This window comes from Lissotriton helveticus, chromosome 3_1, assembly GCF_964261635.1.
Source record: "Lissotriton helveticus chromosome 3_1, aLisHel1.1, whole genome shotgun sequence".
NCBI lineage: Eukaryota > Metazoa > Chordata > Amphibia > Caudata > Salamandridae > Lissotriton > Lissotriton helveticus.
This window is the reverse complement of record NC_136061.1, coordinates 328,175,010-328,195,195: the sequence shown is the minus strand read 5'-3', so window position 1 is coordinate 328,195,195 and position 20,186 is coordinate 328,175,010. Positions and strand designations below refer to the sequence as shown.

At 46.3% G+C, this 20,186-nt stretch overlaps 1 protein-coding gene across 13 annotated transcripts in view; it reads left to right on the top strand.

Moving 5' to 3' along the window:
• SPATA22 (spermatogenesis associated 22) overlaps positions 1 to 20,186 on the top strand; it is a 1,667,071-nt gene that overhangs the window by 603,727 nt on the left and 1,043,158 nt on the right. For all 13 annotated transcript variants that reach the window (XM_078679926.1, XM_078679924.1, XM_078679925.1 and 10 more), the window contains one exon: positions 3,854 to 4,196. In XM_078679926.1, the coding sequence (XP_078536052.1) occupies positions 3,854 to 4,196 (343 nt within the window). The remainder of the gene's footprint in view (positions 1 to 3,853; positions 4,197 to 20,186) is intronic.

The following is a 20,186-nucleotide window of genomic DNA, read 5'->3' as shown; positions in this document are numbered from 1 at the left end:
CCTAAATAGGGGCCTCATTCTTAATGAAAGTCACAAAAGTGCACCCATGGTATGTCCTTGCATTAGTGCAAATGTAAGGCTTTCATGAATTCTCAAGAATTTACAGAAGTAGGTCAGGAAATCGTATTCTTAGAAAATATTTGTGAACTGCATTTTAGCACAAGCAAATATCTATGTATAGATTTGCTCATGTGAAAACCTGTTGAGTGGAAACAACTTTACTTTTCGGCTAATCACTTTTGTCCCAACCCTGGAAGAAGTTATACTTCTGCCCTTGTCAGGAGGAAATGTTCCACCTTCCTCTGGATGGGAAAATATTGCAGACAAGCTGATAAAAACCCATAAAACATGCAAGTTAGTAGGTTTTGGACAGACTCAGAAAGGCATTCCACTCACGGTGAACTGTTGCTTACCACTACCCCCAGCCCCAGTATCTGCGGAAAGGTGACAAAATAAGGGAATTACTAGTATTCAAACCCTATTATGGTATGAGCTCTGACATAATCTGAGAAGCTATTATCAGAGCTTTTATATAATGAGTAGATATTTTATTAAATTCCACATCCCTGCAATATAAATGACTTTCAATTTAATAAATGCAAATTTTTATTAACACTGATTTCATAGATTGCCAGTTCAATTAATTGAGTATAGGGGTGACAAGTCTCATCATGGCATTAAAAGTTGTTTTGTGAGGTAAGATATGAATTTTGGGAATACAGTAGAGAATAAAATTGCTGTAATCCAGTCCTGACAGCACGAGTGCCTGAGCTACTAGTTGAGATCGCTCTCTAGGATAAGGTGCTTAATACACCTTTTTAGTTTCCAATTGATGTTATGACCCCTCTGCTAAAAAGGTAATGTGAATCTGGATGTTTAGTTTCTGTCTAATAGAAATTCAAATGATTTCTCACTGTTTACTACTTCTGGGGTGTGATCCAGAGGGGCAACATTCCTGAGCCAATGTTACATGGATGTTGAACAGTTAGTGCTATCAAGAAGAACTATGTTTCAGTGGGTTACATTTGAGTTGGTGATTCTTCATCAGAAAATGTCACTAGAAAGGAGACAGATTGTCAGGAAAGCGGAGTTTTATCAGCCTAGAAGTGGAATAAGACATTTTTTTCTATACATTGCCTAGAGGCTCTATGTACAGATAAAAAAGTGTCAGGGAGAGGACTGAGCCATGTAGGACTCCTTGATCTAACCTTGAGGAATAGGAGTGTGTGTTCTCTAGCTTAAATTCTTTGGTTTCTGTTAGCCAGAAATGATGTGAACCATCTTATAACTGTATCTTCTTGTCCCATTCTGTCTTTTGGAATATTTAGACGCATGTGATGATTGACTGTATGACTCGTCTCATGGAGGTCAAGGAGAGTAAGAAGACAAGAGTGTCCAGAGTTCATAATTTTCAGGGTGTTGTCCATGATATTTAGAATAGCAGATTCCATCCTGCATCCTCTCCTGCAGTTGGTTGATAATCACTCTAAAGGTTGTTATCCTTAATATAATGGTTGAGTTGTGCCACACACAGCTTTCCAATAGTTTGCCAATAAAAGATAGGTTTAAAAGCGGGTGGTAGTTGTTAAGATCCTCCATATCTTTTCCAGTTGTCTTCACTAATGGAGTTACTTGGCCAATTTTGGGGCAGCATTAAACTTTGCTTTGAGAAAGCAAGGTATTGATCAGCTTCATCCAGAATGGAGAGATTTCCTTTCAGCTCGATGTTATAAGGGGCTCCAAGAAGTGGCCTAGTTTTTGCATTTGTTTGCATCATCTCCCTAAGGGGGACTTCATCATAATTCATCTAAGAACCTACCAATTTTCATGTCAGGGTAAATCTAGCCTACACTTCCGGTTTGGGAACTAGGGTGATTTAATCTTTTCTTTTTCTAACAGAGAAGTTAACAAATATCTTTTATACCCGCTGGGAAGGTAGCATGCTTTTTGACCACATAGGACAGTTTCCTGGTGTGATTTGTGTCATTAAAATGTATTTTCTAACCTCAAAAGATTTAGCTTCAAGTACAAGATTTTTGTATTATTTCTTAGATCCTTTAAATTACTTGGAGTTGGGTTTTACTTCATAGTCGTTGCAACAATTTCAAGAGTTTTTTGTCGTTGAATTCTTTGGAGAACCATTGTGATGATCTTTTGCCTTTTTGATCCTTTCAATTTTAGCGGCGCTAACTTGTCAAGAGTGTCTGACAGTGTGCAGATATAGTGCCCTAATGTCTTGATCAGAGGAGATTTTTTAAAAGAGAGGCTGATAGAGATTTCTGAGGCATCACAGTTGATATTGTTGAGTTTTCTAACTCGTTACTTAATTCTTTTTAGTTTCCTTCTCTTGGGAATCTTGGAAGCTGAAAGAGAGGAAAGCATTTGCTAATCATTCGACCAGTCCACTGAAATAGGAGAATTGCACTTGATCAGAACTACTGAAGGTTTGATCATGTCCAAGACAGGCTCTTCACATTGGTGGTGGTTAGGCAGTTAAATGCTTTACACACCTGTCTCCTAAGTTGAGCCTGCCTGCTTGTTGCCAGCTACCAAGGGCTGACCAAGGGATCAATTTATTTAGACCTTGACTGTACTTTGTGATTGTGGCCTTATTACTAGTGGTAATTCGCTACCTATCTCTACTAATAAGCCACTTTGCAACATTTTGTGTTCATTGGGGAAGATACATACTTGTGTTTACATTACACCATACAGTACATTAAGTTAAGATCTTTAAAAATCCTCTAAATTGGAATAAAACAAAACTTTAGATTTTTTAATTTTTTTAATTTGAACTAAAATGATTTGTAATACATCTTTTTGATTTTTCTACAATTGTTCTATTTCTGATTTGCAAAGTTTGTGTGACCCAAAACTAGGGATAACATGGAGCTTGAAGTGGCTAACCTGTCCAAATTCACAGTAGCTGAGCTTAGGGTACAGTGTAGGGCTAGGGGGATGACTGCTGCTCATAGGAGTAGAATAGCAGAGATGGTTAGGTCTCCTAAGGCCTGGGCAGAGTCAGCTCCACAGAATTAAGGGGAGTGGGGAAGTTGCCCCTCTAACCACCTCCAGGAGGTGGATGATGACACCTAATTTAGTTCTTCTAGGAACAGGTTCATACTTCCAGAATATGGGAGATGGGGAGGCTCCTCCACAGAGGACCCAGATAGGTAAGAGGGATAGGTCCAGAGTTCTAAGTTGGTTGCCGCCTTAAATAAAGCAGTTTTTTTAAAATGCAGCCCGTTTCCTTAAAGGAAAACAGATGCATTTAAAAAATAGTAATGAAACTTTTCAGTTTAATTTTATAAGAGCCACTCACAAAGGGGAAGGGGTCCCATGGGACCCCTTCCCCTTTGTGAGTGGTGTACCACCCTTCTGTGAAGGGTGGTAATCTGTGACTGTTTTGCAACCGCAATTGCGGTCGCAAGCCAGTCATACATAGCTTCAGGAGTCACTATTAGGAAGGGACGCCCCTTCCTAATAAGGAGTCTCTAATCCTATTTTGCGAGTTGCACATATCGATTTGTGACTCGCAAAATAGGATTAGTGCATTGGCCACACGTTTTTTGCTGTAGCAAATGGGTCTAAAACCAATTTTTGCCTGCAAAAAAACGTAAATACATCTGGCCCTTTATGAGCTGTTGGTGGAGATCTAACTTTAAACTCGCAACTGTCATGTCTCTTCATTCTTAAAGTACTGTGTTCCTGCTAGTTACTGCGCAATAGATGGACATTACATGTTCAGAATTGAAGAGAAGTGGGATAACAGTAAAGTAATAACTACTGCGAGGAATATTTATACTGCATTATTGGGGAAACATATGTTAATAGAAATTTTAATCAATTGCAGGTCCAAAGAAGAAAAACTGCCTAATGATCAAGAAGCTTGGAATCGAAATGAATGCTTATCTATAAAAAGAAGATCAGATTTCGTTTCTGATAGTGAAATGCTTCAAGGTCACATGAGTACTTTAGGAGTGACCCATCAACAAAGAGTACCTCAACAATATAAAATGCCAGCTCAAACACAAAAGATGACAGAACAAAAAGGATTGTTAACTGGCTGGCCCAATAATTCCAGTAGCGCAACCAGCAAACCACAGAATCAGAAGTCATTATACACGTTTAAACACAATCAGCAACCCAAAGTTAATGACAACATTTGCGTGGTTCAGGAAGGTGTTAATAGTCAGGTAAAGAGTTAGCTTCTTATATGCCAAATATGAAGGTTTTTTAAGCTGTCTCTATGCCATGTTCAGCTGTGATCCAAGATTCAAGAGTATTACACTTGAGGTACTATAATCAATACAAATATTTGAAATGTGAATAACTTACCTTAGAATGGATTAATGCCAGAGATGAAGACATTTAGAATGTTTCATAATAACTTCGAGGCAAAGTTAATGACTATGGGGCCCGATTCACAGAACTAACTTAAGAAAAAATCCGAAACTTACTACAATTTTGGTATTCACAGAAGGCACTTACTCATTTTAGTATTCACAGAAGGCACTTACTTATTTCGGTATTCACAGAAGTTAGGAGTCCTAACTTTAGGACTCCTAAAAGCCTTCTGTGAATACTGAAAGTCTTAAAGTTAGGATTTTTTTCATTTTAAGACTAGTAAAGTTAGGAGTCCTAACTTTATTACTCCTAAACGGAGAAAAATCCAAAACTTTAAGACTTTCAGAATTCACAGAAGACATTTAGGAGTCCTAAAGTTAGGATTCTCCAGTATTGGGGTGTCTTTCATAGATTCACATGCCTGAATCATTCCCCGTCGTCGGAGTGGGAGTCCCACGGTACAAAAAAAACCAATAATATGCCTATAGGAAACCAAAAACCTTGGTAATAACCAACCAGGAAGTAAAGTAGCCCTAAGCTACAGTGCAATAAACTTCCACACCTATGACTATCCTAGTCATTTTGTATAGACCAAACTGCAGCCAATCAGGTGACAGCACCCATTAGAATGTTCTCCCCAGAGGCTCAGGCTCTCAGATTTTCTACTGCACGTCGTGTGAAGGGAGTCTCCCTGAGCTCTGCTCAGTACTTCACAACTTTGGTTGGTTTTTTCCTACTTGAAGATGTCATCTTCTAAATCCCTCTTCAGACCTTGTGAATCCTATTTAAGGAAGATCCCCACAAGAAATTTATTTATTGTCTATATCCAGACCATGAGGTAAAGGAGTGTAAGATCTGCAGAACCTTTCCTCAGAAGACCCTCAGAGATAGGGAAGGTTATCTTCTCCTGTGGCTGCCGAAGATCAAGGACCAGGATAACCCCCTTTCTGAGGTAGCCTCGGGGTCTACTATGTCCCCTAGAAAGAGGAAAGCTGAGGTAGAGATAACTTCTCCTTGGGGAAAGGTGTCGAGAACAGCCCAATCCTCCAAGGATTCTGGCGTGCCTTCGGCTTCTACTTCAAAAAAGGCATCTCCACCTTCTAAAGCTGGACCTGGAACGCCCCCCAGAAAGTCTGGAAAGTCTTTATCTTCCAAGAGACTATCTAAAAAAAAATATATTAATAATTTACCTCAAAAAATGACTTCGTCGACGCATCTTCAATGTCGACGGTTACCTTCTCATCGCCGAAGCCAAAGATGATAATGTCTTCAGCCTCTTCTCCGCCGACGCTGGTCTCATTATCAGTTCGGCCCATCTCGTCGACGAAGGTAATGCCATCGATCGCCGACGCCCCATCATCGGCGAGAATTCTAAAGGTCCCGTTGACGAGCGCATCGTCATCAAAGCATACCTCGACAACGCAGACCTCGTTGACGAAAGTCATCCTGTCAACAGAGTCCTCGTCGTCGAAGACCACCTTGCCGCCGACGGCCCGATCGTCGACAAACAGTACATGGTCGTCGACGGACCCATCATCGGCGAAGACCACCTGGTCGTCAAGAACATTGTCGACGAAGGTTGCCTCGTTGACGAAGACGTCGTTGAAAACATCGTCGACGATGAATGTCCCGTCGATGAAGGTTACTGTCCCGTCGATGGTCACTATCGATACAACTTCTCCGTCGACGGCACAGTCGACAGTTGTTCCATCGACGCCTCCTCTCTCATCCTGTAAGGAGCTACAAGTCTGGTCTGCTGCGCCGTCGGCAGTCTCATTAGCTTCGCCGTCTACGACAGCTTCCATATTGGAAAGACGGGGCTCCTCCTTGGCGGTTCTTTCCCTGCTGAGGTTGCCGGAACAACTGTTAGACTCTGAGGAGGATGAAGAATCTGATGAGGATGAGAGGTTTTTGTGCAGCCAGGAGTCCATCTGAGCTGCTTATAAAGTACCAAGATGAGGATCAAGAAGAAGAATAACAGTTCCTTGAGCCTAAAAGTCGGGCTCCTACCTCTGGACCTACGGCATAGATGCTGTTAGATCTCCTGAACAATTTACAATATATGCTAAACCACTACTATCGCCAGTTCCCACCATCTGAATCAGGCGAATCACACCTTTCTACGCTTATGCCTCAAGCATCTACGGCAGCGTTTAGACCTCCAAGGCAATCTTTTCCGGTACCATCAGCAGAGATACGACCTACAGTCCCTCCTTCGCCAATACCATCTCACCATACACAAGGGGATGTTACTTCTGACGAAGACAGAGAAGGAGAGGTGGATGATAAATCAGTGTTGTCGGAGTGGGACGATTATCTAACACAAACCCCTTCTCCAACTGCCTGTGGATATCGGAGGATTCCATCTTATAATGGAAAGAGCAACAAAAAGATTTTTAACTTCAATGGAAACTATACAGGATGACTGTTTCCTGTATGATTTTAAGGATCAACCACAGAAACAGGTTAAGACAATTCCAATAATTGACTTTATTTGGAAAGAGGGTCTAAAGATAATGTCGTCACCGAATTCTCTCCCTGCAGTGTTGCCTCGTGTAGATAAGAAATACAAGGCACCTCTCACTTTGCCAGCATGCCTTATAGGACAGTCGAAGACGGAGTCAGTTGTCACCCAAGCGGCTCAGAGAAGCACCAGGAATCCATCTTCGCAGGCAACCGCTCCATCGGACAGGGATGGCAGACGTCTGGATTCCATCGGCAAAAAGGTTTCGACTATAGCTGCAACTACTGTCCGTGCTGCAAACTCCCTAGCTATATTAGGGAGATACGATAGGCAGATGTGGTCGGACATATCACCATACATGGAAAAGCTTCCGGAACCCGAAAGATCTGAAGCAAAGAAGATATTGCATGAAGGAGAGTGTACCTCTGCAGAGATGATTGATGCTGCAGTAGATGTACCAGCTACTGGTTTCAGGCAATTGGCGGGTGCAGCAGTACTGAGAAGGCAAGGTTGGCTAAAATCAACATCCTTCAGCCAAGAGATTCAGGCTAAGATCATAGACATGCCTTATGATGGGGAGTTTCTCTATGGCCAGCATGTGGATGAAGCATTGCAGACCATAAAGAAGGACACGGAGACAGCAAGGTCGCTGGGGAGTCTGCAATTTCGTAAATTGTCCTTTCGTGGTGCAAGAGGACGTGGCAATTTTTCCAACAGAAGGGGATACTCTCAACAACGTTCGTATCAAACCACTCAAAGTAATCAGAGGTACCAACCGTACAAACAACAAACATACGGTCAGCGAGGAAACAATTATTCTCAAGCAAGAAGAAAGTCTTCTTATCGAGGAAGAGACTCCTCCAAAAATAAATGAGACGGACAACCTGCCACCATCTCTACCCATTCCAAAGCCGAAAATTGGAGGAAAAATATCCAGTTTCTTATCGAATTGGTTAAAAATTACTATGGACAAATGGGTCCTGGATGTAGTAGCCAGGGGCCACGCGTTAGAATTCGTCACATCCCCTCCAAATTCTCCTCCAAAGGGTCCACCACCAGCTCATCTCAAGGAGCTGTTCTCTCAAATACATGTAATGATTCAGAAAGGAGCGATCGAAAAGGTTCCTCAATTGCAAAGAGGAAGGGGGTTTTATTCGAGATTTTTCCTCATACGCAAGAAGTCAGGAGAATGACGCCCTATCCTCGACCTGCGTGCCCTCAACAAATACCTCAAAAACTGTCCTTTCGGATGTTAACACTTCAAGAAATTCTCCAGTTTCTCTCGAAAAGGGATCACATGGCAACCCTCGACCTTCAGGATGCTTATTTCCATGTGCCCGTCCTTCCCAGGCACAGGAAGATCTTAAGACTCAGAGTGGCTGGCAAGGAATTTCATTTCAAGGTTCTCCCATTTGGGCTTCGTTCAGCTCCCCGAGTTTTCACAAAAATATTAGCTCCAGTGGCAGCACATCTTCGTTTGGAAAGGCATTCAAATTTTTCCATACTTGGACGATTGCCTTATCAAGGCCAGTTCTCTTGGACCAGCAAAATCTCATGTTCAAAGATGCCTCTCACTTTTTCAATCTCTGGGTCTCTCAGTCAACTTCGAGAAATTCTATCTAACTCCTACTCGAAGAAAGTAATTCCTGGGAGCCACATTAGACACTCAGCTCACTCAGGCTTTCGTTTCACAAGAAAGGCAACTCAAGATCTACAAGATGGCTTCACTACTGCTACCGTTTGGCTGTTCAAATCTTTCCTAGGGATGATCTCCTCTTACATCCCTCTGAATCTCAACTGTCTCCTCAGAATGACACCCTTACAAGAGGAACTCAGTCTCCAATGGGTGCAAGTTTCAGGGTCATTCGAATACATGATCAACATAACTCCTCGAATGAGGGAGGTATTCCAATGGTAGATGCAAAGAGACAATCTAAAAAAGGGATGTGCATTCCTGACGGAAGTGCCAAGGTTTACCATCACCACGGATGCTTCCCTGGAAGGATGGGGCGCACACCTTTAGGGAATGGCGGTCAACAGAAAATGGAGTGTGCAACAGAGGAAGTGGCACATAAATCTCCTAGAGTTACGTGCCATTTTTCTAGCTCTGGAGTCTTTTTGAGCAGTCATCGAGAGATCCACAGTTCTGATTCAAACAGACAATACAACAAGTATGCATTACTTAAACAAACAAGGAGGTACAAGGTCGGCCCTACTATCTCAGTAGGCGCAGGAGATTTGGGATTGGGCCCTGGATCACAAAATCAATCTGTCAGCAGATCACGTTCCAGGGATTTCCAACGTGTTAGCAGACTCCCTCAGTCGGTCCTCAATATCCACTCACGAGTGGGAGATCCACCAACCGACTCTAGGTTGAGTCTTTCGGGAGTGGGGTCACCCCGACCTGGATTTGTTTGCAACGAATCAGAACCGCAAATGTCTACGCTTTGCAAGATGGATTCCCCACAGGAACTCATGCGGGGATGTGCTTTCGATGCACTGGTCTCAGATATATGTATACGCCTTTCCTCCAATTCCGTTGGTTCCGAGTCATCCGGAAGATGAAGAGGCAACCATTCCTCCTGATTCTCATTGCGCCCAGATGGCCTCAACAGTATTGGTTCACCGAACTTCTCCTCCTCTCGGAGTGCAATCCCATTAATTGCCACCAATACCGAATCTCCTGACAATACAAGGGGGTCAAATTTGCCATCCTGACCCAGCCTCCTTGAAATTAGCAGCATGGCTCCTCAACACATTAAATTCGCCCATTTAGGGATCCCGGCGGATTGTCAAGAGGTTCTAGCCAATGCTAGAGCGCCGGCCACAATTAAGACTTACAAGCTCAAATGGAAAAGGTTCTGTGCCTGGTGTCACTCGGCTAATCTTCATCCGATTCATGCTAAACCAGAACAGATCTTGCCATTCTTTCTTCATCTGGCTAGATCGGGTCTATCTCCCTCCACTCTAAAGGTACTTTTGTCTGCCATCTCCAGGTTCCGTCAGGACGGAACTACTTCCTTTTATTCATCAAGAATAATTCAGCAATTTCTCAGGGGATTATTCGGATGTTTCCTCCTGTTTGACGTCCACCTCCATCCTGGTACTGAAATGTGGTGCTCGCTCAGCTCATGCGTCACCTCTTTGAGCCTATTCATAAAGTGGATCTCAAGTTCCTTTCATGGAAGGTTTCCTTACTTTTAGCACTGACGTCAGCATGGAGGGTCAGTGACATTCAGGCGTTCACGACCAAATCTCCTTTTTTGCAATTCACCTCAAATTCAGTGGTGCTGCGTACCAATCCGACCGAAAATGCCAAAGGTTCCCGCTGACTTTCATCTTAATGAGCCGGTGATTCTAAAGACATTCTTTCCAAATCTGCAAACAACGGCAGAAAGGGCTTTGCATTCACTAGACATTAGAAGATGTCTCAAATTCTACCTCCAACTAACTGCTACATTGCGGAAGACAGATCAATTATTTGTAGCATATGGAAGACTACGTCAGCGATACGCTGTATCCAAACAGACTTTAGCCCGGTGGGTGTCCTCAGCGATTAGCCTGTGTCAACAGCAAGCGGGAAGACCTTTACAATCTTTGCCAAGAGCGCATTCTACAAAAGTGGTCTCCTCTTCTACCGCTCTCTTCGCTGGTGTGCCTCTCCATCAGATTTGCAGGGCAGCAACTTGGTCCAGCAGGCATACCTTCACCAAACATTACTGTTTGGACACTGCAAGTGATGCAGATACTTCGGTGGGAAGACCAGTTCTACGCAATCTTGATTCAGACTTGTGAATCTATGAAATACACCCCAATACTGGAGAAGAACAATAGTTACTTACCTTTAATCTGTGGTTCTCCAGTATTGGTGTCTTTCATAGATTCACATGCACCTGCCCACCTCCCCTCAGAGGCTCTTTTAGGCGATTATGTTGCTTTCACTCCTGTGCGAGAAAAATCTGAGAGCCTGAGCCTCTGGGGAGAACATTCTAGTGGGTGCTGTCGCCCGATTGGCTGCAGTTTGGTCTATACAAAATGACTAGGATAGTCATAGGTGTGGAAGTTTTTTGCACTGTAGTTTAGGGCTACTTTACTTCCCGGTTGGTTATTACCAAGGTTTTTGGTTTCCTATAGGCATATTATTGGTTTTTTATGTACCGTGGGACTCCCACACCGACGACGGGGAATGATTCAGGCATGTGAATCTATGAAAGACACCAATAATGGAGAACCACAGATTACAGGTAAGTAACTATTGTTCTTCCTAACTTTACCACTCCTAAACAGAGAAAAATCCTAACTTTAAGACTTTCGGTATTCACAGAAGGCATTTAGGAGTCCTAAATGAGTAAGTGCCTTCTGTGAATACCAAAATGGTAGTAAGTTTAGAATTTTTTCCTAAGTTAGTTCTGTGAATCTGGCCCAATTTGTTTATGATTTTATGGGTCCGATATCCGTTGGCTTAAATTATGTCCATAGGAACCAAACAGACAAGAGCCGAAGCAACATGGTCAGCATTCAACCTGCGTTGTACACTTGGAATGAACTACTAAAAATCTAGCATTATTAAAGGTACTCAATATTGTCTTTTAATAATTCCCATTACTGTCACAAAATCATTTGCAGTTGCCTAAATGGGTACTGGTGATAGTATTTACTAGAGACACTGCTCTTGAGAATATCGACACATATGTCTATTTGTAGTTGGAAGGCACATTTCTCCATCACGAGATTTTCATAAATATTATAATTCATAATTAGTACAAATCTATGAAAACATTATCCAGACACAACTCCTTTTGTCATCCTGTGAGCCCAATAGCGGTCATAAAATGAATGACAATCTGTTTCAAAGTATCTTTCATCCTTTCATTTACATCATGCCAAATGAAGTAGAAGATAAACTTCTTGAAGCTTAAATCTGAGACAACTGATTCTGTTATTTGGTACCTCAATTTGATGCTCTAAATGTTGGCCTGAGGGCTTGTTGTTATGCTATCATCCACGACTATCTGTGCCCGAAATTTGGGGATGCTGTTTATCTCTGGTCTCTCTATTGCCAATCAAATTTCTGAGATTGTGTTTGAATGTTTCGTGTTACTCTGAGCCTTCTGAAAATGTCTACCTTATTTAACTGTTCCAGCACAGAAGACTACGACCGAGGACCAATTTCCTCTCTTCTGGATCATGCCAAAGCCCATTATCTTTGCCTGTCTGTTTTCTAGACAAATTACAGATCTAATTGAACACATCTGCACAAATAATTCTTAATCTTTTTCGCGGAACCTCTATCATATCTCTGCTTTCTACTGTCCATTGGCAACCAATACAGCAGAGATACTCATTCAAGGCTCTATGTTTGGCCTTCAATGCTACCAAGGTTGTTAATATGGCATATATGTCCAGAAATAATGTCCTCTCCACTCTATCTTCTTCTCTAGAACCTTGTTTCTGCCTAAGTTTTGGCAGGTATTGGTCTGGCTTTAATGTCCTGAAAAATGTGTCTGTATTTGTACCAACACCCACAGTAACACAGTGAAACACCATAAATGGTCACCACACAGGTAAGACCAAAAACAACAAAAAACTCCACATACACAAATAGCTTCTCTTTAGGAATGTCTTTGATAAGGTTTATGGATGGAGAAAGAAAATAGACTTGCAGTGTTCTGTATTTCTTTTATAACCAGTTTCACTAGGGCAAGACAGTTCAAGATTAGGTGCCCAAACGGGGTATCACAACCCCCTTCACGTCGGTATCAACGTACGCGGCCCCTTTGGCCCTCCGCCCTTCAAGATTATCCCAAAGCTGACCCTGCAGCCAGTGCCGTTGAAATTATGCCCCCAAGGTGTGAAGTGAACACCTGCTAATGAAAGATGGGCCCGATACCGCTGCTTTCCCGATGAGCCGGTACGGGCCGTTCTGACCTTTTTGAGAAATGCCGGCACAGTCCCAGGCAGGCCCTCAACTTAAACAAGGGCCCACAACAATCACGGGTCACACAAGCCACCCTCGGCCGACCCGTTAACTCCCAACCCGCTCACGGATATGCAATGTGGGTGGGAGATTTACCTGGGGAACTGTTCTTGGACTGCAGCCCCCACCGGTGCGATCGGCAGACAGAACTCCTCCTCTCTCGAAGGTACCTCACGGAAGGGGTCGGGGCAACCTTCCCAGCTTCGAGCGCGACTCCTTCTCCTGTTTGTCAATGTCCTGCTGGGCGGGCGCAACGCCGCCGGCGCTCCCTCGCTGATGCTTCCTTTTCTACCTAGCCACGACCCGCGGCTTCCTCTGTGACGCAACCTCCTCCTGGGACACGGACCAGAGCGGAGATCTCGGTAAAAGGAGTCAGAGAAGCTTCCCTCGTCGGTGGCAGCCCGCCGTGGCTCTTAGGCTTAAAACAGGCCACAACCCAATCTTGCAGATGGGTCAGCAGTGGTGACGGCCCCTAGTGGCTTGCGGTGCCGGTGAACTTGAAGCGGGCAACCAGCTGGGCTCAAGCCCAACAAGCAACGTTGCAGGGGTGCCCTGGGCAGGGATCGAAGCAATCTTCAGATGTGCAGGCTTCACGAAAGCTACAAGCTGTGTGCAGTGACACGCACACAGCAGCTTGAAAGATGTTGCCTGGAAACTTTGGGGACCCTGTGTTTCCAATAACAGGAGACCAGCTCTCCTCAGGCCCTTGGAGACTCTTTACTTCTGGGTACAGCACACAGCAAAGTCCTTGTTGCAAGAAAGGGGGAACACAGTACACAGCAAAGTCCCTTGTCCTCACCCTGAGTAGAATCAGCAAACTGCAGGCCAGCTCCAGAGCACACAGCAAGGGCAGTACTTCTCCTGAGTTTCGTCAGTTGATCTTCTTGGGCAGAGGTTCCTCTTGACTGTAGAAGTAGTCTAATTTTACAGGGGTCTCAGCTCTACTTTTATACCCCAAAAGTCTTTCTTATGTATGTATTTAGGGTCCTGGACCCAGTTCAAACCAGTTCTGGGTGCTCTCTGCCAGTGCACAACTTCTTCCTTTGAGAAAGGGGGCAAGGGTATTCAGGAGGTGGAGCCAGTCTTTTGTGGAGGCAGGCACAGCTCTATTCAGCTGCAGGGGCTACTCCTCCCGCCACTCCAAATGCAGATTGTCCTATTCAGCCTATTGCTGACTCACCCAGATTTCTGGAGCCAAGACACCTCACCAGCCCCTGTCACTCCCCAAAGCCAGACAGTCAATCCACAACCAGGCAGAGGCACTCAGGAATGTGTGAACAGAAACATATAGCCACTTTCTAAAAGTGCTATTTTCAAACACAGGATTAAAAAAACATCTTTACTAAAAGATATGTTATTAAACTCTGAGTTCAAGGATACCACACTCCAAGTCTCCATCTGGTTCCTATGGGAAGATAGGCTGGTAAAGTGTTACACAGCCTTCCCCATTCTGCCCGATGGGCAAGATGGCCTTTAAATAGTGATAAACAAAATTGGCTGTATTTCACTATCAGAACATGTTACACACATCAGTACATGTCCTACCTTTCACATACACTGTACCCTGCCCAGGGGGTACCCTGGGCCTGCTATAGGCGTGTCCTATGTGCACAGAAAGGGAAGGGGAGGGCATCTAAACCAGCCAAACGAAATCCAGCATAGCATCAAAAACCCAGGAGGTAAAGGCAAACAGTCAGGGGAAACCACGCCAAGGATGCCAGGTCTAACAGTTGTATATTTTCTTAGTCATGCTTCAAGTTGTGTAACTCTGTACCTGTCATCTTAAGGCACATATTTGATTAGGGCACCTTCAGAAAGGCATTGAAGACCTGGCTGTTCTGACAAATTTGATGTGTCGTCTCGGATCTCCGCACCAGGACACCATGTTCAATCAATCAATCAATCAGAACATTTGTAAAGCGCATTACTTACCCGTGAGTGTCTCAAGGCACTGGGGGTGGGGAGGGCTGCTGCTACTGCTCGAATAGTCAGGTCTTGAGAAGCCTCCTGAAGGTTAGTAGGTCTTGGGTCTGCCATAGGAGGATGGGAATGGTGTTCCAGGTTTTGGCGGCGAGGTGGGAGAACGATCTGCCGCCGGTCGACGTTCTTCTGAGGCAGGGGACGGTGGCGAGGGTAAGGTTTGTGGAGCGGAGCTTGCAGTTCGGGGTGTAGAAGGTGAGTCGTCAGTTGAGGTATGCAGGTCCGGTGTTGTGGAGTGCCTTGTGTGCGTGGGTGAGGAGCTTGAAGGTGATCCTCTTGTTGACGGGGAGCCAATGCAGGTCTCTCAGGTGGGGTGTGATGTGGCTGTGGCGGGGGATGCCGAGGATCACGCATGCAGAGGCCTTCTGTATGCGTTGTAGTCGTTTCAGGAGTTTGGCCAAGGCTCCTGCATAGAGGATGTTACCGTAGTCCAGCCTGCTGCTGATGAGGGCCTGGGTGACCGTTCTTGTTTCGGTGGGGATCCACCTGTAGATCTTTCGGAGTATGCGGAGGGTGTTGAAGCAGGAGGATGAGACAGAGTTGACTTGCTTGGTCATGGGAGAGTGTTGAGTCAAGGATGAACCTCAGGTTGCGTGCGTGGTTGGTGGGTGTCGGTGCTGATCCCAGTGCAGTCCGCCATCAGGAGTCGTCCCAGGCCAAGGGGGTGGAGCCGAGGATGAGGACCTCCGTCTTGTCTGAGTTCAGCTTCAGATGGAATGTTCCTCTTTCATTCGGCGACGGCTTTCATTCCTTCGTGGAGTTTGGTTTTGGAGGTGAGGGGGTCCTTGGTGAGGGAGAGGATTAGCTGGGTGTCGTCGGCGTAGGAGATGCTGTTGAGGTCATGCAGACGGGCAACGTGGGCGAGCGGTGCCATGTAGACGTTGAACAATGTCGGGCTGAGGGATGATCCTTGGTGTACGCCGCAGATGATCTTGGTGGCTTCGGAGCAGATAGGAGGGAGGCGGACGATCTGGGTTCTGGCGGAGAGGAAGGAGGTGGTCCATTCCAGAGACTTGTCTCGGATCCCTGTGTTGTGGAGGCATGTACGTAGGGTGCGGTGGCAGACAGTGTTGAAGGCAGCTGATAGGTCCAGGAGTATGAGGGCCGCGGTTTTGCTGTTGTCCAGCATGGCCCTGATGTAATCGGTGGTGGCGATGAGGGCAGTTTTGGTGCTGTGGTTGCTGCGGAATTCGGACTGGGACGGGTCCAGGATGCTGTTCTCTTCGAGGCAGCGGGCCGGATGTTCTTGAGGTCTCTGGGGTCCGCCTTGGGTTTTTTGATTAAGGCGTTGATTTTGGTGTGCTTCCAGCTCTCCGGGACAGTCGCAGTCTCGAAGGAGATGTTGATGGCCTTGCGAAGATGGGGTGCAATGGTGGCGCTGGGTTTGTTGAAGATGTGGTGTGGGCATGAGTCTGACAGAGAGCCGGAGTGGATGGTGTTCATGATTTTGATGGTGTTGTCGTCTATGTTGGTCCAGGAGAGCAGGGGATCGGTGTGGGTGGTAGCCGTGGGTTCAGAGGTTTCGGTGGCTGTCGGGCGGTCAGGTTGTTGAAGCTGTCGTGGATGTCTGCGTTCTTGTGATGGAAGAAGGTGGCGAGGGAGTCGCACAGGTCTTGTGATGGTGGGATGTCGTTGGTGTTGGAGCTGGGGTTGGAGAGTTCTTTCATGATGTTGTAGAACTCTTTGCTGTTGTGTGCGTTGTTGTCTAGGCGGTCCTTGAAGGAGGCCCTTTTGGCGGATCTGATGAGGTGATGGTTTTTGTGGGCTGCGTAGCTGTCCGGGGTCTGTTCGCAGTGCATGTCTTCTCCAGTTTTCAGCAGGTTTGCTTGGAGGCTTGGAGGTCCGCGGTGAACCAGCTGGCTTTCTTGCTGGAGCGTCTGTTGGAGGGTTTCTTGATCGGGGCGAGAGTGTTGGCGCAGTCTTCGAACCACTGTCTGAGGTTGCAGGCGGCAGTGTCGGTGGGGTTGAAGGGTGGTCTTCGGCCGAGGGTGGTGTTCAGCTAGTCTTCGGTGACTTTGCTCCAGCTGCGGCGGGGGAACTGTTGGGTGTGGTGATGCGTGGTGGGTTTCCTGAAGGTGAAGTGGATGCAGCGATGGTCGGTTCAGTGAAGTTTGGTGGTGTGGCTGAAGATGACGTGGGAGCTTGCGGAGAAGATGTGGTCAAGTGCGTGGCTGGCGGAGTGGGTGGGTGCGGTGACAAGCTGTCCGAGTCAGAGGTTGGCGAGGTTGTCAATCAGGGTGGTGGATTTGGTGTCATTGTTGTTCTCGAGGTGAAAGTTCAGGTCTCCGAGGAGGTTGTAGTCTATGGAGGCAACGGCGTGCGTGCTGACAAAGTCAGAGATGTAGTCGCTGAACTGGAGCCGGGGGTCTGTAGACCAGGGTTCCTCTGAGGGTGTGGATCAGTTTGGATTTGGAAGTGAAGGTGTTCGGGGGTGCTGAGGGTGTCGGCGGTGCTGGTCGAGATTCTGAGGGCGTTCCTGTGGATGATGGCGATTCGTCCTCCTGTTCCGTTGGTGCGGTCCCTGCGGGTGATCTTGTAGCTGTCAGGGATGGCTATGGTCATGTCGGGTACCGAGGAGGGGTTCATCCAGGTTTCCTTCAGAAAGGCGACGTCTGGGGAGGTGGTGTCGAGAAAGTCCTAGAGTTCCATGGAGTGTTTGAAGGCGGAGCGGGTGTTGAGTAGAATGCATCTGAGGTGGTTGCATCCTTTCTCAGTGGTTGGTTTGGCGGTACAGAGGCTGGTGAAGCTGCAGCTTTGGCAGGAGAAGGGTCCTTGGGTGCGCCTCATGGCGGCCAGGAAGCGGGTGTGTGGTCGTCCAGTGTTGAGTGTGTGGAGGGTGCTGGCATCATAGTGGTGTCGGGCGTTGTGGCATTCGCTGGGACCAGGGGGTCTAGTGCTGGGCGCGGTCTAGGCGCGGATGGGCGCAGACCGGCTTCCCTTATGCACGCGACAGCGGCACACCCGCTGCGCGCGGACGCCATGTAAGGGGAGGAGGGAGGAGCAGATGGGAGGTGGGAGCAGGCGGCGAATGGGTGAACAGGGGGTGGGGACGCAGCGGCGGGACTGGGCGAAGCAAGGGGCACAGAAGGCAAAAACAGGGCGCACAGAGAAAATGGAAAAATGAAGGAGACAAAAAATACACAGGCAGCAATACAAAATTAGGCAAGGCAGCAGAACATAATACAGCAGTACCGGACTACCGAGGCATAGGGGCCTCGAACCTGCGGCAACAGCGGTTACAGGCAGCAGAGGCACACAGTTGCACTGGTGGCACTGTGCAGCGTGGGGGAGCGACCTGCCTGAAGACAGGGTCAAGGGTAACAGAGCGCTTTCAAGATACTATTCATTCAAAAAGATTCAGCACTCATTATCCTTAATCAATTTTACCTTTAATGTTCAAATATTATATAAAACACCAAAATTCAGCATCTGTAAAAGCTTTGTAAGAAATTAGGTTATTGGTTGTGTAGGTGAAAGCCTCACTCAGTCAACAACTACAATCTTGTCAACTTTGAACCACAAAAGTCACAAAATTAATCTATGCTTAAAACCTCTGATGCTTGGCACAAAATCAGTCAGGCCTAACATAGAGGCAATGTGTAAAGTATGTATGCAGCACACAAACAGTATGTGATGAGGAGAGCGTACCTGGGAGTCTACTGGGGGATGTGTTACCGTGTGATCCTACCAATAGTGCCTCCTCGTCTCTCTCCCCACAGCAACCGATACGACCACCAGTATGCCTGCCGGAGACTGAAATGGAACCCTGTTACTTTAACTGGGCCGAGTTTGCCAGAGTCCCCGCCCCTTTTTCTGACGTCACATATGAGGAAGCCGTAAATCCCGGAACTCCAAGTGGAAAGGTGTGTGTATCACCCGGAGGAGATGAGTGTGGTACAGCGGAAGAAACCAGCGTGTCGAGTAAGGAGAACGAGGAGGAAGAGGGACGGCTGCCAATCCCCGAGAGAGAAGGAAGACGCCGGGGGATACCGAGTCGGAGTCCAGTGGAGCCAGGAGGCCAACGTCCCCACGCTCCGCCCAGCCACACTTCAGGAGAAGTGTGGCTATCTCAGGTACGATCCCGTATAGAGGGCTGGGCAGGGAGGAGAGTGTAAAGCCGTCAATCCCCCCCTTAAACACCGAATATCCTCTACACATCCCTTCCTGAGCACTAACGGCACAAGTACTCCAGAGTATTATAGAGCACCGAGTGTCTCCTCACACCCTGCCCCTGTATGAAGTACAAAGCAGTACTCAGACCTAAACAGGCTCCATTTTTCTTTCTTTTCTTTTGGGTTTTGTCGCCACCGAGCCTGTGACATCCTGGAGAGGCGACGACGTGGACTAAAAGGGAGTGAATCCCCGGAAAATGAGAAAGAAGCCTCGCTTCCCTATTACCGGTCAAGTCCACTAAAGAAGAAATTGTTCAAACAAATAAAACCCCATTTACCTAAAGCACTTGTGTCCTCGATTTCCTCTGACCCGCTTACACAGTAATAACGTGAAAACACAACACAAGCAAAATCGCAAACCAATTTAGAAAAATAGAGTAAATTCTAAAAAATAAAATGACACTAGAATGACAAATATCCAATTAGTTGAACGCAAATACTGTATTTTAAAGTTTTGGGTAAAGTTAGCACCAAGAAGCAGAAAGCACCACTTGTGGTCATCTGGTCACGCTAGACTAGGGTAAAGTCACAAGATCAGGCCAACAGTGCCAAAGCGTGGGTCAGATACAGGGTCCCAGCTAGTCCAGCTGAACATTAACCTTCTAAAGTCCTGCACAAAGAGTTCAATTTTCTTTGAAGGGGGCTGCAAGGAGAAGGCTTTTGATGTGAGGAACAGGTTGAGCTTTGCAGACAGTCTTTACTTTAGTGCATGGAATCTGGTCATCGATGGAGCCTCGTGTTAGTTGATTGTTGCAGACGGTCACTGTCGGCACGTAGAGCAGGTCTCAGGGAGCTTCGCATTAGTGGTCTTCATGGACAACAGGCTTTTGGCACGAATGGGCTGTTTGCAGTCGCAAAGAGCCAGCATGTCAGTATTTTCCCTTTTTTCCTCAGCCTGGCCCAAAACTGGTTCTGGACAGGTGTTTCCCTGGTCCTGTCTCCAAGCTGTCTAGGGTGACAAAGGAAAGGGCAGGCCTAGTGTCAGGCTGCTTTGTGTGTGTTGTGGGCAAGTTCATTTGAAATCTAATCATGGCAGGTTGGACCACCTCCTCAGCTATCCTGAGAGGAATACCCTCTCCAGGTCCCATTGTTCACTGTCAGGGCCCAGTACACATTCTTGACGCCGGAACCATTAATAGGCCCAGGCAGCTGGAAACACCTAGAAATGCTTCAGAATCTTTTGGCAGGAAAATGCCAACTTTCTGAAAGTGACATGTTCAAAATTATATTCTAAAATCCAACTTTA